The sequence below is a fragment of the Nyctibius grandis genome, chromosome 1 (genome assembly GCF_013368605.1).
Source record: "Nyctibius grandis isolate bNycGra1 chromosome 1, bNycGra1.pri, whole genome shotgun sequence".
NCBI classification, from domain to species: Eukaryota; Metazoa; Chordata; class Aves; order Nyctibiiformes; family Nyctibiidae; genus Nyctibius; species Nyctibius grandis.
The window spans coordinates 131,484,892-131,512,007 of record NC_090658.1 but is presented as its reverse complement, the minus strand read 5'-3'; the positions used below and the strand labels follow the sequence as shown (position 1 = coordinate 131,512,007).

Sequence of the window (27,116 nt, the reverse complement as noted above, 5' to 3'; positions counted from 1 at the left end):
CCTCAGCCTCCTTTTCTCCAGGCTAAACACCCCCAGGTCCCTCAGCTGCTCCTCATCACACTTGTGCTCCAGACCCTTCACCAGCTTTGTTGCCCTTCTCTGGACTCACTCCAGCACCTCAATGTCCTTCTTGTTGTGAGGGGCCCAGAACTGAACACAGTATTCGAGGTGTGGCCTCACCAGTGCTGACTACAGGGGAACAATCACTTCCCTGGTCCTGCTGGCCACACTATTTCTGATACAAGCCAGGATGCCGGTGGCCTTCTTGGCCTCCTGGGCACACTGCTGGCTCATATTCAGCCGGCCATTGACCAACACCCCCAGGTCTTTTTGTACCAGGCACTTTCCAGCCACTCTCCCCCAGCCTGTAGCATTGCATGGGGTTGTTGTGCCCCAAGTGCAGGACCCGACACTTGCCCTTGTTGAACCTCACACAGTGGCCTCGGCCCATCGCTCCAGCCTGTCCAGACCCCTCTGCAGAGCCTCCTGCCCTCCAGCACATCAACACTCCCACCCAACTTGGTGTCGTCTGCGAACTCACTGAGGGTGCACTCGATCCCCTCATCCAGATCATTGATGAAGATGTTGAACAGAACTGGCCCCAACACTGAGCCCTGGGGGACACCACTGGTCACCAGCCGCCAGCTGGATTTAACTCCATTCACCACCACTCTCTGGGCTCGGCTCTCCAGCCAGTTTTTTACCCAGTGAACAGTAATCTTGTCCAAGCCATGAGCTGCCAGCTTCTCCAGGAGAATGCTATGGGAGACGGTGTGAAAGTATGTTGCCTTTAAACTTTCTATTGCAATGAATCAAAATTTGCCAGCAGGAAAGGAAAGCAGAACACTCCATCTAAAAATTCCTCATCAGCTCTAGTCACTAGACCAGAAAAACAGTGATTACACTCAGTTATGCAGTACAAATTCACAGCGCTGCTGTGTCCCAGGATCACAACATGCCATTAAAAGGTGGGTAGAGAGAGCAGGTGTACATTAATATCTCCGTTTTGTACATGAGGAGACGGGGGATTGTGGATGTTAAGCGGCTTCTGCGAAGTTACACTGGCAGAGGCAGCAATAGGAAACCAGATCCAGGAGCTGTGGTTTTTCTGGTGGCCACTGAAGCATGCAACCCTGATGAAAAGTGCCCGGACAAAGCCCCGTGTCCGCATCTAATGAATCCCATCGCTTTCTCAGATTTACTGGTGTTAACCCCAGAGGTGTTAGACATGTACGAAGCAACCTTTGGTAGAGAGGCCAGTTGCTTTTAAAAACTAGCCATGTCTTAGGTCACTAAGGGGCCACTTTGTTTGCGTTGTCTGAATATATGATTGTTCTCTTGTAGGGATGGCAAAGCATCAACCACGCAGCAGCGATGAGAGAGACTGACACTCATACGAGGCTCTTCTGGCTCCTTCTCCACGATGGCTGGTGCTTCTGCATATTCATTGGATGGTAATGCAGGATGTCGAGAGCAGTGGTAGAGTTTGGCTTGATCCCACTGTGTTTTAATTCTGCCGGTTGAGACTTTGAATCACCATGACAACGCTGTGACACTTCCAGCAACGGTTGCCCGCAGACCAAGGGTGGGCTGGGGGTGGATGAGAAGGTCAATGATTGAGTCTAACGGGATCAAAAGTTGTGCCTGCAGAAAAACGACTGTAGAAAAGCCGTCAGCACGGCAAGAAGATGAAATTTCCCTTCTATTGGCTTTTTGCTGAGCAGGCACAATAACATTTTTTTACGAGAGACTCGCTATAAAAACTCTTTTGGTTATGGCTACTGATCCAACGTGATCGGGCGCGCAGCGACTTTTGAACTCATGACTGGATATACGATGTTGCGGAATGGGGGAGTGGGGAACGGAGGCCAGCCGTGGGTGTTGAGATGGTCCAGTCGGATCCGGCTCACCTGGCTTAGTTTCACCCTCTTCATTATCCTCGTCTTCTTTCCCCTCATTGCCCACTACTACCTAACCACCATCGATGACGCGGACGATGCGGGCAAGCGTATCTTTGGCCCTCGGACCGGCAACGAGCTGTGCGAGGTAAAGCATGTGCAAGACCTGTGCCGCATCCGTGAGTCGGTCAGCGAGGAGCTGCTCCAGCTGGAGGCCAAGCGGCAGGAGCTCAACAGTGAGATCGCCAAGCTCAACTTGAAGATCGAGGCCTGCAAAAAGAGCATTGAAAATGCCAAGCAGGACCTCCTGCAGCTGAAGAACGTCATCAGCCAGACCGAGCATTCCTACAAAGAGCTGATGGCTCAGAACCAGCCCAAGCTCTCCTTGCCCATCCGGCTGCTGCCAGACAAAGACGATGTGACCTTCCCCCTGCCCAAATCCCACCGGAACTGCAGGCTACACAACTGCTTTGACTACTCGCGCTGCCCGTTGACATCTGGCTTTCCAGTCTATGTCTACAACAGTGATGATTACCCTTTTGGTAGTTCCTTAGACCCTTTAATTAAACAAGCCTTTGAGGCGACTGTCAGAACTAATGTTTATGTTACTGAAAATGCAAATATTGCTTGTGTGTATATAATTTTAGTGGGGGAAATGCAAGAGCCCGTAATGCCAAAACCTACTGAACTAGAGCAACAGTTGCACTCTTTGCCGTATTGGAGGACTGATGGACATAACCATCTCATCATCAGTTTATCGAGGAAATCGGAAACTCAGAACTTCATTTACAACATCAGCACAGGGCGTGCCATGATTGCCCAGTCCACCTTTTACGATGTGCAGTATCGACCGGGGTTTGATATTGTGATATCGCCTCTGGTCCATGCTATGTCTGAACCCAACTTCCTAGAAATCCCGCCCCAGGTGCCAGTCAAGCGTAAATACCTGTTTAGTTTCCAGGGGGAGAAGATCGAGTCTCTCAGATCTAGCTTGCAAGAGGTTCGCTCTTTTGAAGAGGAAATAGAAGGCAATGCCCCAGCTGACTACGACGATCGGATCATCACCACCTTGAAGGCTGTTCAGGACAGCAAGTTGGACTTTGTTTTGGTGGAGTTCACATGTAAGAACCAGCCTAAGGCAAGTCTGCCCACTGAGTGGGCTCTGTGTGGAGAAAGGGATGACAGACTAGAGCTACTGAAGCTATCTACTTTTGCACTGATAATCACCCCAGGGGACACCCATTTAGTGATCTCCTCCGGGTGTGCCATGAGACTGTTTGAGGCTCTGGAAGTTGGAGCCATCCCGGTGGTTCTCGGAGAGCAAGTTCAGCTACCCTATAATGATGTGATCCGGTGGAACGAGGCAGCCTTAATCATACCAAAGCCACGTATCACAGAAGTGCACTTTCTTCTGAGAAGCATTTCTGACAACGATCTCCTTGCCATGAGGAGGCAGGGCCGCTTCTTGTGGGAGACCTACTTCTCCACCTCTGACAACGTGTTCAGCACAGTCTTAGCTATCATAAGGACTCGAATCCAAATCCCGGCTGCTCCTATCCGAGAAGAAATGGCCGTGGAGATTCCCCACCGGTCTGGCAAAGCTGCTGGTACAGACCCCAATATGGCAGACAATGGTGACCTGGACTTGGGGCCTGTGGAAACAGAACCACCCTATGCATCTCCCAAATATCTCCGCAATTTCACCCTCACTGCAACGGACATCTACAGGAATTGGAATTCTGCTCCGGGGCCTTTCCACCTCTTCCCCTACACTCCCTTTGACCCTGTTTTACCATCAGAAGCAAAATTTTTGGGGTCTGGGACTGGATTTCGACCAATTGGTGGAGGAGCAGGTGGCTCTGGGAAGGAGTTCCAGGCTGCTTTGGGTGGCAACGTCCCCCGGGAGCAGTTCACAGTAGTGATGTTGACTTACGAGCGGGAGGAAGTGTTGATGAACTCCCTAGAAAGGCTCAATGGTCTCCCGTACTTAAATAAAGTTGTGGTAGTGTGGAACTCTCCCAAGCTTCCCTCTGAGGATCTCTTGTGGCCAGACATTGGCGTCCCAATCATGGTAAGAACAATGTAGCTACTATGGTCTCGCTTCCTGGTGGGGTTTGTGCATTAAAGTTGGCTGTAGCTCTTCTGTAGCATGTCAGCTCAGCTGAAGTGATCTAGGAGAGCATTCATGTCGCGTGGTTGTAGGTGTCTGTACCTGATCCGGATGCTTTATCAGCAGAGACAAGCAGGGAGATGACAGGTGTGACTCATCTGACCCAATTTAGGTGTTTGCATGAGAATGTCATGGCTGGTGCTCTAGAAATGCCCGTTTCTCTCCATGGGCTTCAAAGGGAGGCCGATGTTCAGAGGGGTGGCTGTGCTCTGCAGATGTGTGAACCGAGGCGAGATGATTTGCTGTCGTGAAATAATTCATTCGGTGACCTTTGGGTTATGGAATACAGGAGCTGTTATGCCGAAGAGCCACGTTGAACGAGGCTTTGAGCAACCTGGTCTAGCGGAAGGTGTCCCTGCCTGTGGCAGGGGGGTGGAACTAGGTGATCTTAAGGTCCCTTCCAACCCAAACCATTCTGTGATTCTATGAATTGTGAGAAAACAGGCTCTTTGGTGTGAAGCCTAATATGAATGTCGAGGCTTAAAGCTAGAGATTCTTGTGTATTGAAAATCCTTGCTTAGGCTCTTTAAGTGTCACACTGTGAGGACAGTTGGCACCTTATAAATACATCAGTAGTGACTGTTTCTGCACTTTGCCAGATAAATCTTTTATAAAAACAAAAGAGGGACCCGCTGAAGCCGTGCCTACTGCAAGGGCCTCAAAAGTCATCCATCAGTTCATATTACAAGGGATGACAGAGAGAGAAATATAAGCCAAGACCAACATGACCATGAGAGCTTCCATGCTCTTCCAAAGGTTGTAATTGAGTTTTGCTTCGATTTGGGTTGATCCTTTTCCTTTTTCCCAGCCAAAGTGAAGAAGCAACACCTTCAAAGACCGATGACGTTCCTTTCCATGCCCAGCTACTCACATATTGGCAGTGTTGCTTGTAAGGAGTTAATGCTCCCTAAATTATTACTTCTCTGTGTATTTATTTCAGGGTTTCTCTGTCATCCCAACGTAACTTTCTGCATTGGCCAGTGTTAACAATCAGTATTAGATATAAATCTCCACGTACGCTCGTAAAGAGAGCACGGGCGTAGAACTACTAACAAGAAGCAACACTGTGTTGTCTGAATCCGGTCGTGTTTAGAAGACAAATGGAAGGATAATGCCTTGCAAATTAGGGGAAGGAAAAATAAAAGAGGGAGATGGTACTTAAGTACGCAAACTGCGTGTGGTTTATGTGACAGGACGCTACTAAGCTTAATAGCAGCGTGGGCTTTATGCTTCACACAAAGAGATTCATTGATTTAATATCTCGTTTTATTATTATTGTGATGAATAAATCCTTCTGCTCCCATTGAAAAACCCTTATGGTCCAGGGACAATGAGGAGAGAAAATTGCTTGGATAATTGCAAAATAATCTTTCACATTAGTCCTGTTGAATGCCTGAATTCTACAAAATCTTCGCGTTGTGTCTGCTGAAAAACTGTGTGCTCCTTCAGAGCCGAGGAGCAGGGACTGTTCTGCTCGGAGCTGCTAATGGGTGTTATTTGTGAAAGAAAACTACGTTTCTGTTGATGGACATTAAGACCTTTTTTTACTCTGCTCTCGCCTGCACATCTATTGTGTTGGAGGCCCGCTGGCTTCTTTGGGGACTGTGACACACACGAGGTGCTGCGTGTCACCTTCGAGCCACGTGCTGGGTTTGTATGCTGTGGGGGATGTTTGGTACCGCTCCGTTCAGGAGGAGGAAATTGTCTCCTGTGTGTTTGGGGATGTTGGTGCTCGTGACCAAGTGACAGGGAAGGGCTGGAACACAACGAGCTTCTGCCCGGGTCCTTTCCGAAGGAGCGTGTGGGTCTGATAATAGGTATGATTTCTTCCCATTTTCCTAAATCCCAAGTCTCTTGGGATCTCTCAGAGGAGGCTTAAACCTTTGCAGCCTCCAGGCATTCATCCCACCAAAGCGCTTGTTGCTAAGTCCACATCCAGGCTGGCTGTTGAAATCACACTGGGAGTGTGTAGTATTAATCTATATGGATGGTTTAGTACAGTAATGATATAAAAATTTACCTGGGCTTCATCAAACAGTGACAGATCCTAAGAACTGCTGTGGAGGAGGGCAGCGAGAACTTGGGGAGCAGAGGTGAGGCTCTATTGGAGCCTTGGCAGCTGAGACATGGGATGTGCTAGCCAGGGGAGGAAGCAAATGGGTACGTGGGGTTGGTAAGAAACACAGGCCCTTATGACTGCTGATGTCAAAAGAAACTGCAGAGCTGTGAATTTGATTTCCTTACGTGGAAAAAAGTGTCTTTTGATGGGGAATATCCAATTCTCTCAGATCTAGAAGCAGTGCTGTATATGTAATAAATACATTCCAGTAGCTTTGGGGTACCAGGAATTGCCCTGCATTCAAGTCCCAAAGCACAGAGCTCTGCAGAGGAAAGTCGAGGGAAGGAGAAGTGGATGGGCGCAGATTTGGGTGCCCCCCTTGCAACCGAAGTGGGTCCAGGCACCATCTGACTGCGAGGAGCAGCGCAACAGCCCCATATGTGCATCAGCGTGATGAAGGCACCCAAAGCCAGAAGGTTATTGAGGTAAATCGCACCCTAATGAGACAAAGCAACATGTGTAGCATGTCCTGGGCTGAAGAGCCCTTGGAAGCATGATGTAGTCCTAGATCTCACCAAGGTTGTCCCTCTTTGGTGGGACTTAGGACTACATTTCTGCTGTGTGGCTCTCACAAAGGAGAGTCAGGCTTTCTCCTTCAGCCTTACTGCCTGGGCTGACCTTAGTTCATCGATCAGTTCCTCGAAACTTCGTTTGCAAACTGCGCTGCTTGGCTGTCATCTGGTTTTCCAAAGCAGGTTGTGTGGTTTCTTTTTCCCTGGTGGGCTGGGAGTTAATCAAGAGCAAAGCTTGAAGCTGTGTTGGATCTTTGAGTCTTTCATGGATAATGAGATAAACAGGGCTACAGAATATATCTGATTTTTAAAACCTTTTGCTTAGTGCTGGCATAATTAACTGCACAGGAGTAAAATATTCCGGCCCTGTACTGAGCTTGGAGTGAGTAGGTGCAAATTTAATTTTACGTAATGTGTGTGTAGTCATTCAAGGCTGCCCCTGGAACAGATGTAGGTCGATTGCCCTCTAATTTAAAGTGTGTTTATGCTGGAGTTGAGCTGTAAAAATTGTTCCTATCTCACGTTCAATAGTATCGCCGCAAAAAACGAAGGTTGTGAGTGAGAAGTCTTGTTTGTGCGAGTTTAAAACCTTGCTTTGTGCAGGTGTTTGTATCTCTAGCACTGCATTAGGAGAACTGCCCCAGAGAGAAGAGCCTGGAGAGCATGTCTCTACCAGTGCCAACAGCAACATTGCAACCACTGTTTAACTTCTGAGTGCCTCCCGGCAGCATTTACGCAGCGCTGATGCATCCTTCAAGATACGTCCTTGAAGATACCTGTGGCATCTGCAAAGTTGGAATATACTCGAGGATTTAAAAACTGCCCGGACCACAGATCCCTGCCAGCAGTTAAACTCCTCTCCCTTGTAGCAGGGGTGAGAGCCCTCCTGTACAGGGCATTGCTGCCATTGGTGAAGTCTCCGGCATGGTGCAACCAGTGAGTAGCTGCTGCTATTTCCATGCTTATGGAGAAGAAAAGGGGAAAGGAATTTGGATTAAATCTCTGCTCTGAACAGGTGGAAAGACTGCAGCAGGGTTTGAGTGAGGTGATGATACTTGGCTGCTGCTCCCGCACTGCCCCTTGGAAAGATTTCCAGCGGTGGAATAAAGGAGGAGTCATCATGTCCAAGGAGGAGGAGTCATGTCCAAGCACAAATACTGGGTGGAGAATGGATTGAGAGCAGCCCTGAGAAGAAGGACTTGGGGGTGATGGGTGACGAGAAGATCATCATGAGCCGGCAATGTGCGCTTGCAGCCCAGAAGGCCAGCCGTGTCCTGGGCTGCATCCCCACCAGCGTGGCCAGCAGGGCGAGGGAGGGGAGAGAGTGCCCCTCTGCTCCACTCTCATGAGACCCCCCCTGCAGTGCTGCGTCCAGCTCTGGGGGCACCAACAGAAGAAGGACACGGAGCTGTTGGAGCGAGTCCAGAGGAGGCCATGAAGATGCTCAGAGGGCTGGAGCCCCTCTGCTCTGGAGACAGGCTGAGAGAGTTGGGGCTGTTCAGCCTGGAGAAGAGAAGGCTCCGGGGAGACCTTCTAGCACCTTCCAATACCTGAAGGGGCTACAGGAAAGCAGGAGAGGGGCTTTTTACAAGGGCATGGAGTGACAGGACGAGGGGGAACGGTTTTAAACTGAAAGAGGGGAGGTTTAGGTTAGATAGTAGGAAGAAATTGTTTGCTGTGAGGGTGGTGAGACCCTGGCCCAGGTTGCCCAGAGAAGCTGTGGCTGCCCCCTCCCTGGCAGTGTTCAAGGCCAGGTTGGATGGGGCTTGGCGCAACCTGGTCTGGTGGAAGGTGTCCCTGCTCATGGCAGAGGGGTTGGAAGTAGATGATCTTTAAGGTCCCTTCCAACCCAAACCATTCTATGGTTCTATGATTAAGGAGAAGATCTGGCTCGATCTTGGGATGGAGACTTCGAGCTTCCCCTTCCAGCAGCTCCGCTTTCAGGATTTCTAAATAGCGTGGAGGCGATGACAGGAGAAACCTCACTCTTTGCTTTGCAATTCCTTGACAGCATTTTCATCCACATGAATAAAAGCGAAGGGAAACAAATGAAACAAAACACTCCGGCAACCACACATCCAGCCCACGCAAATGGTAATAAGATGCACCCAAGAAGGTTCAGATCCTGCTGTGCTTTGTGGTGTGCTCGGCACCCATGTGCTGCTGATTTCTGGTTGCTGTAGGGCACTTGTTAGCAATTCGTCAGCAAACTTGCAGCATAGATGCTTAATGAACCTTGTACATGGTTTTAGCAGCTTTTCAAATCCTCCAGAGCTGGTTCACCATCCACCTTCCACACGGCTCCGAGCAGGGTGTGGGTCGGGGCAGGGGGACAGCATTCATTTTCCCTGTTTCTGCTCTGGTTTTAATCATAAAAACCTAAAAGAATTCATTGCGCTCGAACAGCCAGAGTTACCTGAAGAGTTTGTTTGAGTAGATCTAATATGTATTTCATAAGGCTGTCAGTGCTGCGCATGCCTTCGGTTCGGTGGGGAGAGCCCAGAGCAGCGAGGTGATTAAGCTCTGGAGCAGCTTGCACTCAAAACCAGCCATGGATCCTCTAACGCAGCAATTAAATTATCCATTTCCCTTTCAGAAAGTTCCTTAAAGCCCCTAAGGAGCTGCAGTGTGAGCCAAGGAAGCAAACAGTGTGCTCAGCAGCCTCCCCTTACCTCCGCTCCTACCCACATTGCTCAGCCTGCGGGTCGTGCCTTGAACATGGGAGGAGAAGAGGAAGGGGAAGACGGAGCTCAGGAGGACTCTAGATTTGGTTATAATCTCAAGTAAAAAAAAAACCTCTCAGCCTGTTGTATGCACCCTCTGCCATCCGACCCCAGCATCGTCTGGTCAGTCTGTCTCTTACCCTGGACAAAGAGGCATTTATAACACTTCTTTCCCCCCTGTCCTTCATAGCGTAAGGAGAAAGCATCTTGTTTTAAGGAAAGGTTTTCCCAGCCAGAGAGCGGAGCCGCTGCTTTCAGACTGTGAGGGCTTAGCACCGTGTTGCCAGAGCAGCGATCTCTGCTTGCCAAAGGCCGCAGAGGTCCAAGCGCCATGAGAAAAAGCTTTGTGGAAGGCAGGCAGCTCCATGGGAACAAATGCTTCACCTCTTTACGGGGGTGTTTGAACCTGGAGCAGGGATTTCCAAATGTTGCTTCTATTTCTCAAGGCTTGTCTGATTTTTTTTTCCTGTCCTGAGCCCTTCGCATGCAGCTCAGGGCGGCTGCTGATGTTAGAGGTCTCAAATCCATCACTTCTGATCACAGAATGACAGAATCAATCAGGTTGGAAGAGACCTCTGGGATCATCGAGTCCAACCATTGCCCTGACACCACCCTGTCAACTAGACCAGGGCACTAAGTGCCATGGCCAGTCTTTTCTTAAACCCCTCCAGAGATGGTGACTCCACCACCTCCCTGGGCAGCCCCTTCCAATGGCTAATGACCCTTGCTGAGAAGAAATGCTTCCTAATGTCCAACCTCAACCTCCCCTAGCTAAGCTTGAGGCTGTGTCCTCTTGTCCTGTCGCTAGTTGCCTGGGAGAAGAGGCCGACTCCCACTCCGCTACAACTTCCCTTCAGGTGGTTGTAGACTGCACTAAGGTCACCTCTGAGCCTCCTCTTCTCCAGGCTAAACACCCCCAGCTCCCTCAGCTGTTCCTCGGAGGTCAGACCCTCCAGACCCTTCACCAGCTTGGTCGCCCTCCTCTGGACTTGCTCCAACACCTCAACATCTTTCTTGAAGTGTGGGGCCCACAACAGGATACAGGATTCAAGATGCGTGGGCTGGGGGGTGATGGCACCATCTGAATGTTTGCTGGCTGCTCAGCGACCCGCATGCCAACTTCTCAAACAGTGTCATTTCATCTGAGATTTGAGCTGGTTGGGCTGCACATTTTGGAGGCAGAGGAAGAGTGAGATTTATCCTCGTTAGCTCATGATTCAGATTTAGTACCAATCTGAAGTCGGGATGTGTTGCTGGGGGAGGTGGGTTGGATCCAGACTATCCAGTTGTGTCGTGGTTTTACTTTGTTTTGAGCCAGTGTAACATCTCTCCTGCTTTCCCACAAACAACTGGCTTTCGGTTGGGTTATTTTGGAAGCCCAAGGGCTTCGCATGGGCTGCCCATGTCACATGTGGAGCATTGCCTATGAGCCCAGCTGAGCTCCAAAAGGGCTTCCCACATTTGGAGCTAAACCTTATTCAGCCCAAAACAATATTTTCACAACCTGTGCTCATGTTCTAAGAAATTTCAGCCTGAACTTCCAAATCCTCTTTCTTTTCTGTGTGTGTGCAGGTCCTTCGGTGGCTGGAAAAGCCCTGCAGCAGTTTGCTTTCTCCTCTTCCTCCGGGGTTAGGTGGTGTGTGCTTGTAGGCATTTCTGAGCAATTTAGCTGGGTTCACTGCCAACGCCAGCTCCCGTGGCTTTGGGCAGTGACTAATCCTTTCCTTCAGCTTTGTTAGAGAATAAGTAGCTGGCTTTGATCTCTGCAGCCAGTCCCAGTGGCGTAACGTCCTTTTCTGCTGCCTTGGTGGCTGGCTGGGAAAGCTCATTCAATTTAGCTGCTGGTGTAAAAAGGGAATAATCTTTGGAAAAATTTCTAATCCGGAAGCATTGCTGCATCTGCAGACCACGGTGTCCCTTGAAATGCCACTTGTTAATGAGCAGCAGGCTGGGGGGAAATGCCGTCATGGTTTGGGCAGCGTGTGTACAACCGTGCTGCGCTGAACTCGCTGCTGAAGGGTGGATGCCGTAGGTTTGCATGTCCTTTCTGCCAGAAATGTTTGAAGGTGCTTTGGTATCTCCATTTTAAGGAGCGCAATGGGGTCCCTAGGTGATGTGTCTGGCTAAGGAGAGGAGGAGCAGAACCTGGTCAGGCTGTAACATCGGTGTGTAGTGTGCCGTGGTGGCAGCACGAGCTTCTCTGCTTGTCCTTCAACATCATGTTTGGTTTTCTGATAAGAGCAGAGCCAACCTTGGAAACTACGTGTGCACAGTCACCAGTAACTCGAGCCAAACTGGAGTGGTGTGCGTGATCCAGGGTGAGGTCCTCAAGGGGACTGGGAGGTAAATGGGAGAATAAAACTCTCCATCCTGATCACACCACCATTTCCATTGATCCTTTTGCTTCCTGGGAGCTTTGCATAAATACCAGTTCAGGTCCCGACTCAACCAGGTACTTAAGCGCGTACCTAACCCTTCCTTGGCGATGGGACTTGTGCTTTGCTGGCCCAACTCACCTGCCGAAGCTCCTCGGTGAGTCAAAGCTTTACAACGGACACTTAGAGCTTTTCCCTACCTTACCCCTAGCTCGCAACTCTTGTGTACAAAATCAGGAGGAACCCAACTTAACTTGCAGGTCGTGGTTTGCGTATGGGAGCAGGGAGCTACAGGTTTGCTTCCAGAAGGAACAGTTCAGGCTACACTTTCTGGGACAGAGAAAATCAGCTGAGAAAGTCACCCTGTTTCTTAGCACTGAGTCACTTTACACAACAGATGCACCCTCCGTGGGTTAAATGGGCCCCATCCAGTCCACCAGCTTTATGGGCAGTTTAGGACAGGTTTAGGAGGTGGCTTTCTCAATAACAGCAGTTTCATGAGGCTGGACGACGGTGCAGGAAAATGTCTGTGTGCTGCTGCCGGGTACGTGGCACCACCTGCTGCCGGCAGAGCATGGTGCTGCTGGAGAGGCCGGGCAGTTCTCACATCTCGGGGAGCTTTGCTGTCTCGATATGTATTTTTTACCGTTGTACAGCAGAATCACAGAATTGTTTTGGTTGGAAAGGACCTTTAAGATCATTGAGTCCAACCATTAAACTAACACTGCCAAGTCAACCACTAAACAATATCCCTAAGCAATATCCCTCAGCACCACATCTACACGGCTTCTAAATCCCCCCAGGGATGGGGACTCCACCACTGCCCTGGGCAGCCTGTGCTAGTGCTTGACAACCCTTTCCATGAAGGAATTGTTCCTGATCTCCAATCTAAACCTCCCCTGGCACAACTTGAGGCCGTTTCCTCTCATCCTATCGCTGTTACCTGGGAGAAGAGACCAACCCCCCCCTCGCTGCACCCTCCTTTCAGGCAGTTGTAGAGAGCGAGAAGGTCTCCCCTCAGCCTCCTTTTCTCCAGACTAAACACCCCCAGGTCCCTCAGCCGCTCCCCATCACACTTGTGCTCCAGACCCTTCCCCAGCCCCGTTGCCCTTCTCTGGACTCGCTCCAGCACCTCAAGGTCTTTCTTGTCGTGAGGGGCCCAAAACTGCACCCAGGATTCGAGGTGCGGCCTCACCAGTGCCGAGCACAGGGGGACGATCCCTGCCCTGGTCCTGCTGGCCACACTAGTGCTGGTACAAGCCAGGATGCTGGTGGCCTTCTTGGCCACCTGGGCACACTGATGGCCCATATCCAGCTGCCATCGACCAACACCCCCAGGTCCTTTCCCACGAGGCACTTTCCAGCTGCTCTTCCCCCAGCCTGTAGCGGTGCGTGGGGTTGTTGTAACCGAAGTGCAGGACCCAACACTTGGCCTTGTTGACCCTCACACAGTGGCCTCGGCCCATCGCTCCAGCCTGTCCAGACCCCTCTGCAGAGCCTCCTGCCCTCCAGCACATCAACACTCCCGCCCAAAGAGGAAGAAGCAAGAAGAGTTTGCAGAAGAGGAAGGAGCAAATTTGCTGCTTAGTTTACCTGCGATGCTCAAATCCAGATGCTTGTCACTGCAGGGCCTGAGCAAAGGTGCAGCGATGCGTGAATGTGCGCTGATAATGTAACAAGCAGCGCCGACTTCTTGGGGATTTGCGCTCTGAATATTAACTTGAACACCTTTGCAATACTCCACTGCTCTTGCCTAAAACCAGCACTTAATTCTCTCGCGTGCCGTATGCTGGTTTGTAATAGCTTTTGCACAGACAAAATGTTACCGTGGCCTCAGTTCTCTGAATGGCCCCCCCTGCAGTGCTGCGTTCAGCTCTGGAGCCCCCAACAGAAGAAGGACATGGAGCTGTTGGAGTGAGTCCAGAGGAGGCCACAAAGATGATGAGAGGGCTGGAGCCCCTCTGCTATGAAGACAGGCTGAGAGAGCTGGGGCTGTTCAGCCTGGAGAAGAGAAGGCTCCGGGGAGACCTTCTAGCACCTTCCAGTACCTGAAGGGGCTACAGGAAAGTGGTAGAGGGGCTTTTTACAAGGGCATGGAGTAACAGGACGAGGGGGAATGGTTTTAAACTGAAAGAGGGGAGATTTAGATTAGATCTTAGGAAGAAATTCTTTGCTGTGAGGATGGTGAGACCCTGGCCCAGGCTGGCCAGAGAAGCTGTGGCTGCCCCCTCCCTGGCAGTGTTCAAGGCCAGGTTGGATGGGGCTTGGAGCAACCTGGTCTGGTGGAAGGTGTCTCTGCCCATGGCAGTGGGGTTGGAACTAGATGATCTTTAAGGTCCCTTCCAACCCAAACCAGTCTGTGATTCGATGATTCTAATTCCCTTGGCTTAGGACGTAGCTAATGGGGTCGGTGACCAGAAGGAAGGTGTTACTTTGGGGCATTGGAAGGGAAAAACAAGGGAGGGAAGCATCCTTGTACGCTACAGTGTACAGAATCGGATGCTTTTTCTCGCACATAAAAGCTTGAAAATGTCCCGGGTGCCAGTCCCCCCTGTATTGAAGCCTTTAACCATCCCCATGGAAGCTGTCTGTGGATCTTTCAAACGCTCTCCGCTCTGGAGCAGACTCTGTCACAGCAGCTGGGGGACAAAAGCAGCGTGACAGGACTTGGCACCGGAGTCAATGCAGCAGCAAAATACCACGTTGTTTTTCCAGGGCTGGACTCCTGCTACGTTTAGGGTTTGCATGGTGACCTGCATGTGCCTGTTTAAATAACAACAGAATATTTATTGTCCCCAAATTTTTCCGTGCAGTGGAACAAGCAGGGGGGGGAACTGAGCGTGTGGGTGCATTTTCTCTACTTTTTTCCTTCTGTTTTCACCTTCTTTTCATTTTCTGTGACTTCATTACTGCAGCTCTTAGTTCACATGGCACCGTGTGTTGACATCCACTTCAAGCTCTGCCGTTCTTCCAATAAAGTCCCAGAACCCAGGGATCTGTGGTTTCTTTCTTCCCCTGCTTTTAACTATCTTAGTGGAGTGGTTTTGCTGTTCAAAATGATTTGATTGTGCATTCTGTACAGGTTGCTTTATTTGTGAAGGGAAGACAGCCTTGTCTCCCAGAGCAGCTATAACTTGATGTGGTACCACAAGAAATGGATGGGCCCCAAGGCACTGGAGAGAAGGAGTAAGTTGTAGTCACTGAGGTCGTGAATTTGGCTGTGGCTTGTGGGTATTAAATAGATGGGACAAAAGAAAATGTGTTGTTAAAGTTTGCTGGAACGGGAGGGACCTTGTGGGGCTTTGGGACATCAAGGAGACAACTGTGAAGGACATGAGAAGTTATAGAGATGAAGGTAACTCTTGGATACAAGGCTAGAGAAAGAGATGAGGAGCAAGAGAGAGGTTTTAATCACTCTGCTTGTTATTACATGTCCGGTGTAGCTCACAGGTGCCTCCCCAAGCTCTGTGGGATCGATACTGCAGCTCTCTAATAGAAGATGGTGACTTATTCCCAAGTTTACCGGTGGGCCGGTGATGGTGCAGCACAGCAGCCACAATATTATTCCCCTCTTGGACAGTCTCTTACCCCTTTTCCCCACGGTACCTGTCTATATCTGGCAAGGAAGCAGATGCTGCTCTTCCTTTCCTAAGTGATGGATGCTTTTTTTTCAGTTTTCTTGAAATGACCTTATTGCAGTCTACAACTACCTGAAGGGAGGTTGTAGTGGAGTGGGAGTCGGCCTCTTCTCCCAGGCAACGAGCGATAGGACAAGAGGACACAGCCTCAAGCTTCACCAGGGGAGGTTCAGGTTGGACATTAGGAAGCATTTCTTCTCAGCAAGGGTCATTAGCCATTGGAAGGGGCTGCCCAGGGAGGTGGTGGAGTCACCATCTCTGGAGGGGTTTAAGAAAAGCCTGGACATGGCATTTAGTGCCCTGGTCTAGTTGCCATGGTGGTGTCAGGGCAACGGTTGGACTCGATGATCCCAGCGGGCTCTTCCAACCTCGTTGATTCTTTGATTCTTTGATTCTTTGATTCTGTGATTCTGTGATTCTGTGATTCTGTGGCACAGAGAACAGAAAGCCATGCCTGGTCATTAAAGCATATAACAGGTGTAAGCTAGATAATTCTTTGCAATATGGCTCATTTTCCTCTTGCTCTGAATGCAGGTGACAAAGCAAATTGGTTTCAAAACACTGGTAATAATTAGGTTGATTTTATCAGAAATTTATAAAAGGAATTGTTTTTAATTATGCCTCATTTATGTGAACTCTGTAATTTCTAACACATGCTGATTCTTAATTCCCAACCCATACCGTGGGTTGTGGGAGGTGGTTATGGTAGTCTGTATTCATCCCAACCATGTGTTTGTCAGTAATGGATTAACTACTTCTTGGTGGAAGCATTTGTTCTCCCTTGATTTTATTTTACTTTTTAATTGACTAGGGGGAAGAGTTTAAATAGGTCACTAAGTAGTAAAAGTCTCAGGGCAAGCCAAGCTTTGAAGAACATGATGTTGCCTACCACAAAGCCCATGGCTTGAAGAGCATGGGGCTGGTGCTCCTCTTGCTGCTGCCTTCTGCTTCTCCGTATGGAAGTAGATGGTGGTCTGGTGTGGGACATGGACCAGGTGAAGTAGGATCCAGCCATGGCATCCAGCAATTAGGATCCAGCAGTTGAAGCCTATGAGCAAAGAGAAAATCTTCAGAAACCCATCTGGGGCTTCTGTCCTGGTTTGTCGTCTGCTGGCTCTGCCATGTCGAGTGAGAAAGTATTTATTGCTTGCTGAGGTGAGATTGTGTGTTTGGTGAAACTGCCTTCCCCTTTACTCGACCACATTCAGGGTAACATCCCGACCCTATTTGCTGATATTTGAGCTGATGGAAATTGCTTTTCTCGATGAGCTGTACTCATGGTCAAGAAGAAGAACGAGAGATACAATGCTGATTAGGGAATTGTGGTATGGGTTTGCTAGTTCTTTTCTTCTAACATTGTGTAGAAGAAAGATGCACTTCAAGAAAGATGCACTTCAAGAAAGATGTTGAGGTGTTGAAGCAAGTCCAGAGGAGGGCGACCAAGCTGGTGAAGGGTCTGGAGGGTCTGACCTATGAGTAACGGCTGAGGGAGCTGGGGTTGTTTAGCCTGGAGAAGAGGAGGCTCAGAGGTGACCTTATTGCAGTCTGCAACTACCTGAAGGGAGGTTGTAGCACAGTGGGAGTCGGCCTCTTCTCCCGGGCAACTAGCGATAGGACAAGGGGACACAGCCTCAAGCTTCGCCAGGGGAGGTTCAGGTTGGACATTAGGAAGCATTTCTTTTCAGCAAGGGTCATTAGCCATTGGAAGGGGCTGCCCAGGGAGGTGGTGGAGTCACCATCTCTGGAGGGGTTTAAGAAAAGACTGGACATGGCACTTAGTGCCATGATCTAGTTGCCATGGTGGTGTCAGGGGAATGGTTGGACTCGATGATCCCTGAGGTCTCTTCCAACCTGATTGATTCTGTGATTCTGTGTAAAAGAGCTCTCATCTCTAGATAATGGATTTGAGGACAGACATGCCGGCAGAAAGATGTCATCATTTCATCCAGACCCATCAGAACTTTCCCGGTGAGATCTGAGCCTTCTCTCTCGGAGGTCCCCGGAAAGCTTCCAGTCTGGAATAAACCTGGAAGCCAGAAGTGGGTTTGCGTGCCTGAGTGCTCTGTATGGTTGCTGCTCCCAGCCATGTAAGCATTAATAAATCCTCTGTCCTCTTCCCATCAAAAAAATAACCTACCTGCAAACTTGATGGCTTCTTGGCTCGGCTTATGTACCAAGTTTATACACCAGCTTTTTTAGTAGCTGCTCAGTAAGTTAATAGTCTGACCCCAATTCCTTCCTCTGTTAGTTGAGGTATAATGTTCATTTTGATGCCTTCAGCCCCTAGAGATGAATGCCTGCGCTAAAGCTCTTCTAGGATGGGATACAGCAGCTTTTAAATGCTGAACAACATCACCGAGCATCGTTGGATGTAACGTATCCAAACAGTGAGATGTACCAATTTTAACAAATTTCAAAATAATTACCCCTGCTCTGCCCAGCGTTTTGTTCTACTGCTCTAGTGGAAATCCTGCTTGACAGATAGCGAGTAGGAAGAGAAGGAACCTGCTGAAGAAGTAATTGCACAACAATACTGAGGATTTGCGCTGACGAAGGTCTCTGTTAATTAAAGCAGCCGGGCTATCAGCCAAGGAGCGAGGTGTGGAAAGATAAGCTCTGCCTCACTTAGTGAACAGAAAGAAGACATTGCCAGTAATCCCCTGGGACCGCATCCCTTGGGTTTCCAGCACTTTCTTCTTCCACTGGAGATGCTCTGACTCTCTGTTATGAATTTTTGTGTGTCTGGTGTGTTTCCTTCCCATTGATGCTGATGGACTGGTGTTGCGCAGCAGCTGATGGCTTGGCAAGAAGAGGATACCTCAGGGGTGCTCCTGAACCACCGTGCTGACTTTCACATGCTCTCTGTCTTGCAGATGGGATGTGACAGCCCTTCTCAGATCCATCCCTGAGCTCTCAGTCCATTTGCTGCCAGACTTCTCAGCGCGAGCCAGGGGACAAGCAACGTGTCTTTTCCAATGAAATTAGAAGTGCATGAATTAGCTAGTGGAGCCTTCATAGTGCAGGGCTGGGAGAGATCTGGGCTTCAATACCTCAGCATTTTTTAGGTTTTGCTTGGTTTTTTTAAATAAGGTCGGGGAGTTGCAGCTTGTGCATCTTTCTTAGGCTCTTATATGGCTGTTCCAGGCTCTCGTATGGCTTTTCCAAGGAGGACAACGTGCTGAGATTGTACCTGCCCTGATACTTCTCCCGACACATCTGTGATGAGCATCCACCTACATAGCGCAGCTGGGAAAGTGAGGCAGGGACATGGAATATTTTTGCCAAAATAAGGTCAGGCTTTCCCAGTCTGTTCCTGTGTGGGCTGGTCGGGTTTTTCTTCTTCATCTGTACAGGCTGTATCACACAGCATTTCTGTGCTTAGTTCAAGCACAGGAACAGGATAGTCCTGGCCGTGGGCTCTTTCCTGGCCTGTTTTCACTCTGCTACTCTGAATTTCACAAGCTGCTCTGAAAAACTTAGCCCAAGCAGTGTGCAGCAGTCCTGGCTGTGGGTATCACTCCGACCTTGTGCAGCTCTGCCCTTTGTGGTGCAGTGCCAGCTTCCCCACGACACCCAGAACTCATCCAGGAGATGACAGCTAGTCAGAGCAGTGACCACTCTAGCCTGATGTGCTCCTCAGGCTCTGCCTGCCTCCAGGGACGGGCCAGGATGCTGCAAGGATCTGCAGCTCCTTTGCTGACAGAACCAAACTCCTGCTGAAGCCCAGGAGTCAGGGTTGGCTTAAATCTGAAGCAGAAAGGTGGTGTCTGTTCCCAGGCTCGCTGGCAGCACGCACATCTATTCCCAAGCTGTTGGTATTTATGTCTAGGTTTGGAAAGTTTTTGCTCCCCACAAGCAGTTTTGAGTCCCCCATCCCTGAGCTCCAGGCACTAATACTCCACCTTGGGAAAAGAGCTAAAAGATGCTGCCTGCCCTCTTTCTGTCTCTTGGCGTGTTCTCTTCTTCAACAGCGAGGGCCGGTTAGAAATGGCATCTCTGCGTTTTACCTAATATTAGCAAAATGATTTTAGTGCAGAAAATGCAAGGCTGGTGTCCCCATTTCATGAGCTCTTGGCTTGCCAGATCTTGTCTGGGGAGAGCTCAGGTGCCCGGGTCGGTTGGAGACACAGCGCTGGGGAAGGGATGCTGTAGAGATGGGGAAGTTTTGGTGGGAAGAAGCTTCCCCTTGGATTGGATTTGATAGTGCAAATAAAATTTGTCAGGGATGGATGATGGGGAGGCTGAGGGGTATTTGGAGAGGAGGAAGAGGCACAGAGGATGAAGTTCAGAGTTGAGATGGACTGCCAGAAGCAAGAGCTTGAAGGTGGAAAGGGTAAAAGGAAGGCTGAGAAAGCAGAGTTGTTCTGAGGACGTATTTTTGTTCTTAGGATGAGTGTTTCAGTGCTGTCGCTAGAGAAGTCTCGGTGGCAGGATCATTCCTGCAGAAAGCTGGGTGCCTCTTGCAAAGGCTCCCTACACGAGCCGTGGACAGCAGGACAAGAACAAAACCTCACAGCAGAAGCAGCATCTGGTAAGGGCCATATTACAGGCCAGTCCAGATTTAGATGAGATCTGAGGAAGAAATTCTTTGCTGTGAGGGTGGTGAGACCCTGGCCCAGGTTGCCCAGAGAAGCTGTGGCTGCCCCCTCCCTGGCAGTGTTCAAGGCCAGGTTGGATGGGGCTTGGAGCAACCTGGTCTGGTGGAAGGTGTCCCTGCCCGTGGCAGGAGGGTTGGAACTGGATGATCTTTAAGGTCCTTTCCAACCCAAACCATTCTATGGTTCTGTGATTCTAAGTTGGGTCGTGAGCTGTTCTGTCCCCCTCATGCTCAGCAGTTTCTCCCTGCGAGCTTTCGTGTAAAGCACAGAGCGGAGTTTCAGAAGGTGAGAAAGGAGTGAGGTGAAGCAATGGGAGATGAGGTATTTGAAAGCCTCAACTGCAAGTGACAGCATGTTATCCAAAGGACGTTCTTTGGAGCTAAATAATTACAAATAATTGTAAAATAAATCTAATCGGACAACCAACTCAACGTGCATCTTTAATTGCACAGCCACTAACAGCAACACCCAGAGAGAATAAAAATAAGTGAGTATCTAGATCCCTTTAATGTTAAAATAAGCATCCTTCTCCTTTGGTTTCTCTAGAAAGATGTGACAGCTGCACCCGTATGAAAATGAATAAATAATTTTATTTGTATTGCAAGCTGTTTTCTCATCTCAGAGATGAGCAACCCACTGATAGCAGCGGCGTAGCTTAAGGGGAGACCAAGTGCTTGCACATATTACGTGCACAGGCACAGTATCAGTTTAAAAAAAGGATTTCCACTAGTATCTTCCTGTGTGGTTTTGTTCTCAGTGGGGGATAATTTATGCTTGGTTTTATGCTGCATTATTTAATTATGCCTATTTTAAAAATGCATCTGTTTTGCCAATTTATATGCAGTATACGCTGCCCTTGGATAGCTTTGTAGCTAAATACCCTTCCAGTGAAACTCTTTTCATACCCCTGGAGATGAGTCTTAACATAGTCTATAAATCCTTTTCATTCAGATTTTGAAAATGCCTTAAGTTGGGAGGTAGCAAAGCACAGAAGTGTGGAGGTTCAGGGCGTAAAGGAGAGGGGCTGTAAGTAGTTCAAGGTGAAGAGGAAACGCTGGGGAAGGAGCAGCAGAACAATTAATGTGTGAGAAGGGGGATAACGGTAACTTTCCGATCCATCTTTACAAGAAAAGATTAAAGGGAAAATAAGAAGGTGAAGAATTGCCAGGGGAAGCCACTGTAAAATCCAAGGACGTCTCATCAGGCAGCAGATGACTAAAGAAACATCCCACTAAGGGTGTTTCTGAAGAGCTGTTTTTGTGTGGACGTTTAAATAAATTACTCATATTTTTGGTGCAAGTGCCATCAAATCAAGCAAGAGAGCAGATTCCAGAGAATACGTACGGGGTAGGTGAGACCTGATGTGGAAGAGGAATGGGAACAAGCACTGGCAGAGAAGTGCTGTCTCCTTTCTCCTGCCCGCTCTCCCCCTTGCCTGGGGGAGGCACCATCCAGAGCCAAGCGCCGCGTGGCCCGGGCCTCATCCAGACTAGCCAGAGTGGAGCTGGGAGCCAGCCAGGGACGTCAGGGCTGTTTCGTGGGGAGAGACCAGTGAGGAGAGGAGCAGACCTCACACACAGGTGGTTCGGAGCAGCCTGGATCTCTCTCCAGGATGGCTTTGGCCAGGGTAATCATAGAATCATAGAGTGGTTTGGATTGGGAGGGACCTTAAAGCCCATCTAGTTCCAACCCCCCTGTCACAGGCAGGGACACCTTCCACCAGACCAGGATGCTCCAAGCCCCATCTAATCTGGCCTTGAACACTGCCAGGGAGGGGGCAGCCACAGCTTCTCTGGGCAACCTGGGCCAGGCTCTCACCACCCTCACAGCAAAGAATTTCTTCCTAATATCTCATCTCAATCTCCCCTCTTTCATTTTAAAACTGTTCCCCCTCGTCCTGTCACTCCATGTCCTTGTAAAAAGCCCCTCTCCCGCTTTCCTGTAGCCCCTTCAGGCACTGGAAGGTGCTAGAAGGTCTCCCCAGAGCCTTCTCTTCTACAGGCTGAACAGCCCCAACTCTCTCAGCCTGTCTCCATAGCAGAGGGGCTCCAGCCCTCTGAGCATCTTCGTGGCCTCCTCTGGACTCACCCCAACAGCTCCATGTCCTTCTGTTGGGGGCCCCAGAGCTGGACGCAGCACTGCAGGGGGGGTCTCCCGAGAGCGGAGCAGAGGGGCAGAATCCCCTCCCTCGCCCTGCTGGCCACGCTGCTGGGGATGCAGCCCAGGACACGGTTGGCCTTCTGGGCTGCAATGTAGTGGGGCTCGTTTAGGAGCTGTGCTCACATCCGTGCCCATTTATCAATATCTTCTGGATTTGAGTGTGTTAACCCTCGGATAACGGCAGAAAATCATTGTCTTAACAGGGAGAGAGATTTTGAGAGAGCTGCTTTCTGCATCCATGATTTTACCTTTGCGTGCCAAGTTTTTTAAATGTTAATTATCATAAATGCTCACAATCAGAACATCCATTTCTTTACGAAATGCCAATCTGCTAAGATCTGCCAGTGCCAGCGGCGTTTCTGGAAGGAGCTTTAACACCATGTTTACGCGTGTGTCCAAGTGCAGGGCTGCAATTTCTCCTGGATTTGCAGCTCATCAGGACCTGTCAGAAGCGCCCTGTAGTCCCGTGTTGTGCTGGACTCTTTTCCTTGAGTTTTTGGGTCTGGGCTGGGAATGAAAGTGTGATTGTGGGGAGGAAAGGCATCATCTCGGGGGCTTGGTTGTGGTGGAAAGGCCATGCTAACATCCTATCTTCTGCCTGCTACCTGCCTGTGCAGCCCTGTCAGCCTGGCCATGTGCCGGGAGGAGCATCGTGTTGTATCAGGTGAGGACAGATTTTTTTATTTCTCATTAAATGAAGAATTGCTGGCTGAGCTCAAGGCTTGGATCTATGCTTTTCAGTGTGGTTACAGCTTTGGATAGCAGGCGCTGGCCAGTAGGAATTGGATGAATTTCTGTCTGCTGAAAATGGGGAGGGTTTCCTCATGGTGGGAGTTGAGATTGGCAGGAGGAGAGAGTTCTGCATGGGCAAGGCAGGACCTCGGGGCCACTGAGTTTGGTGCTGCATGTTCAGGAAGGAATTGGTAGTCTTCAATAAGCACTGCCGTGGTTGTCCTTGGGCAGTCAAATAGATTTGAGGTCGTGGCTGAGAGCCACGGTGATCTTGGCAGCTTTTGTGGAGCGTCTCAGCTTGCCCAGGAGCAGGTAGTGATAAACCACTGAGAAAATCGAGGAAAAAAGACTGTGGTCTTGGTCAGAACCGTGTGATTCTCATGAACATCATCTGGCTTGGAATGGGTATAGAGGCCTGCAGAGATATTTTGGTGGCATCTGTAGCGATGGCAACAGCTCCTTTGGCTTCTTCTTGGCAGCTGCGTTGGCTTCTTGTCATGCAGCCAACAGGCACATGTGGTGCCTACCTTGGCACTGGCCTCTTCTCTTTTCAGCTCGCTGACATGTTAAATGGGGGGAAGATAACACGGAGCATGAGAGGAATCAGGATCAAAGTCATCTTCAAGAGAGAGGACCTCAGGTGTGTAGTTTCCATATGGAGCCTCTCCCGATGCCAAGATCCCTGCCACAGACGGGGATGTTTCTGTAGCCGTCCGACATCCCAAGCTTGTTGCTTGGTTTCCAGCTGGTCAGTGCAAACCTGTTCTGACAGTTGCCCTCAGGAAAAAATACACAACTTCAAGGATGCTGCTGCTTCGTGGGACCGGGCAGACGTGTCGTCTTCCTCGCCCACATCTCTGGTTGCATTTGCAGAAAAGCAAGTGCCAGTCTGATCTAACACCTCGGCTGCAGAGGGAGCAGGGGATGGTGTCAGCCGTGGTAAAAAAAGATGTGATTTATCCTGCTTATGCGTACGTGAGTCTGCACACACACGTAACTCCTTCTGAGGAGTCTTGTAGATGATCTCCTGACTCAGCACTTGCATACTGATGCGTAGAGGGAAGGGACCCTGGTGTATCTGGTAGTTTGCGGGTCTTAAGGGCTGATCTGGACAACTTTCTTAGTCAGAGGATGCCTGAATTTTTCCAAACTAGGAGTTGAAGATGAGTGTCTGATTACAGAATACCTTCAGGGGTACTTGGTGCCTGATCGTTGTTCCCCTCTGCTGGAGTTTGGCATTTCCCAAAGTCTGCTGACAGAGCCCTCCCTAACTTCTATTAAGCCTAGTTTGGCTGATTTTTAATTGCATTCCTTACTACGTTAGCCAACAGGAGCAGCTGCGTGTGCTGCGAGCCTGCAGACGCATGGGATAGCTGCTGCAGAAGTCTTGGCTTCCCGCGTGCTTTCTGCAGAAAGAAGCCGTTGTCAAGGTGGACGGGAAGGAGCCTGTTCAACTTGAGACAAGGATGTGGTTTATGGGTGGGATAAAGTTCATCATAGAATTGTTTTGACTGGAAAGGACCTTTAAAATCATCGAGTCCAACCTAACACTACCAAGTCCACCACTAACCCATGTCCCTCAGCACCACATCTACTCGTCTTTTAAATCCCTCCAGAGATGGTGACTCTACCACTGCCCTGGCCAGTCTGTTCCACTACTTGAGAACCCTTTCAGTGAAGACATTTTTCCTGATACCCAATCTAAACCTCCCTGGCACAACTTGAGGCCTCCCAAATGTGCAAATCTTGCCTTCCTCGATGGGTGGGGACAATGGTGGTGGCACCTCTGGAGCCAAGTTCAAGTGGTCAGGCTGGTCACCCAGTATTTGGGAGATGCGTTAGCCCTTTTCATCATGGAGAGGATCTGAACTCCTACCTGCTCCTCCATGTGGAGTAGAACAGCAGGGTCCTCACTGGGAGCTTTGCCCCAGCTGCAGTCCTGGGAAGTTCCTACCCCTGAGGTCAGTGCTGTCCCCATCAGGCTAAGCTGTGGTTTGCAGAGGGCTTTGCTCCAGTCCAGGGGATCAGTTTTTGGGACAGCGGCGAGCAAAAGGGCACAAGCTGGCTAGGGCACTGGCCTGCAAAGCAGGAGACTTGCTTCACTGAATCTTATTAATAAATGTTCAGAGTCAGTGCCAGGAAAAGGGATTGACAGTGCTGTAAATCCGCGTCCTCCCCAGAGGACTGAGCTGGCAGGAGCTCTTGGCTTTTTCCTTCGAAGTGTAGATCGAGGTCAACTCTTCAGGAGGCAGAGGCAGATGCATTTGACTCCTGCGTCTTCAGTGCCGTAATTCTCAACTGCATGGTGAAAGGGAGCTCGTGGTGTCCCCATCCCCACTCTGCGTATGGTGCTATTTTTCCCTAGCCCATTTGGGTTGAATTGGCATGGATTTGGGCATGATGGAAGCGGATGCTTTTCCCGAGAGCTTCTTCTTTGTCTCCCCGAGTTATCCAGCCCTCCTAAGGGCATCCTTCTGTTTATTTTCTGATGGAGACCTGACAAGAGCAATGAGGTTCCTGGTTTCTTGCAGAGTTTGCTCTTTGCCTAGAAATCAATCCAATTCACTAAGTTGAACTGTCAAAACTTCTCCAAGGGCATAGACATTCTTCATGTTTTCACCATCAAATTATATGTGACACTTAATTTAAAGCTTAAGCTTAAAGCCTCACTAGCAAGGAGGCTGCTGGAAGATATTGATTTTACTGCATTTTTGTATTTATGTATAAAACGTACTATAAAGTATTGGTTAGGGGCATTATTGCTGGGCAGACTCTGGATTTATGCTCTGTTTTAGTTCTGTCTAACGTTTTTAAGATCCATTTGGCCAGTGTAGCTATGAACACCACCAGGAGCAAATGGGCTTGCATAGAGTTGTGGGGGTTTGTGCTCCCTGAGTCAAAAAAAAACCCCACGTTGTGGACCTGAATCACCTTGAATTGATTTGCTGAAAGGAGCAGAAACTTCTAATGTGATGTGTCGGGTGCTCGGAGGCATTTTAGGTCTTGCAGTTTGTCTCAAAAGTTTGCAAACTGCTTAGGAGGTTCATGATTTTGAGCTGGCGGCCATTTAGCTGATGACAAAGTGTTTTAAAAAAAATTATTCCCTTGGAAAAGCCCAAAATAACCAAAATAAAGACAGCCAGAAATACACAATCTGGGATAGTTTTGAGTCTGGAGAGGCCAGGGTTTGCGTGGAGGTCCTACCACTGATGCTCTGCTCAATGTTCAGAGCCTTAACGTTTGCTGCGAGGGAAGGTGGCTTTTTGGTAAATGCATTTGTGTCTGTCTTGTAGCTCCATAGCTGATTTCATGTCCTCCTCGCTATTTTAATCTCCTTGGGTAAGGGTAAGTGCTGATGCTCTGTTTTGCTGGAGTGCAGCGTTTCAGCTTTGCTGAGGGAACATCTTTTGTTGGGTTTTGACAGAGCTCTTGGCTCAAAACTGCTGAGAAACAAGACTGTGGCGAATTCAGTCATTAAAATGATGGAAGGGCGGGAGAAACAGCCCTGGGTGAGAGATTGAGACCTCAATCTGTTTGAAAAAGAACAGAGAGAGGGTTTGGTTCTGGAACCTGTGTACTTTTCTGAGGCGGATGAGGCCCACCAAGGAGCAGCGGCTGGGAGCTGAAGGCAGATAATTCAGAAGGAGCAAGTTGTTAATGTTTGAGAGTGAACATCTCAGAGGAAAGGTGGATTCCTCCACTCATGATGTCTTGAAATGGAGACAGAATGCCTTTCCAGTGGACATGCTTCTACAGGTGACAGCTCAGGTCTGAGATGAGGTCTGTGTGACCTGGATCATGCAGAAGGTCAGTGTAGGTGACTTGGAAGTCCCTTTTAACTTAACTTAGAATCATAGAATCATAGAACGGTTTGGGTTGGAAGGGACCTTAAAGATCATCTAGTTCCACCCCCGCTGTGGCAGGGGGGTTGGAACTTACTGCTGTCAACTCCACCAGCCATCTACCACTGGTTCTCCAGAAAGAGTTCAACCAATGCCATGAAGTTTGAACTCGTGGCTTTGTAATTTGGTCTGAGTTGTCATTTCAGCTGTTTTATGGTGCTGTGTGATGGGAGTCTTCCAGAGGAAGGGTGACTGCATCACGTCTCCTCATCCACCACGTAAGGAGGTCACACAAGGTTATCAAGATGACCTGCTCTGGCCTGTAAATCCCTGAATTTGGCAACATAAC

At 49.4% G+C, this 27,116-nt stretch overlaps 1 protein-coding gene across 5 annotated transcripts in view; it reads left to right on the top strand.

The window, feature by feature from the left end:
* EXTL3 (exostosin like glycosyltransferase 3) overlaps positions 1-27,116 on the top strand; it is a 157,627-nt gene that overhangs the window by 116,122 nt on the left and 14,389 nt on the right. For all 5 annotated transcript variants that reach the window (XM_068402090.1, XM_068402074.1, XM_068402082.1 and 2 more), the window contains one exon: positions 1,345-3,969. In XM_068402090.1, the coding sequence (XP_068258191.1) occupies positions 1,822-3,969 (2,148 nt within the window). In that variant the 5' untranslated portion in view covers positions 1,345-1,821. The remainder of the gene's footprint in view (positions 1-1,344; positions 3,970-27,116) is intronic.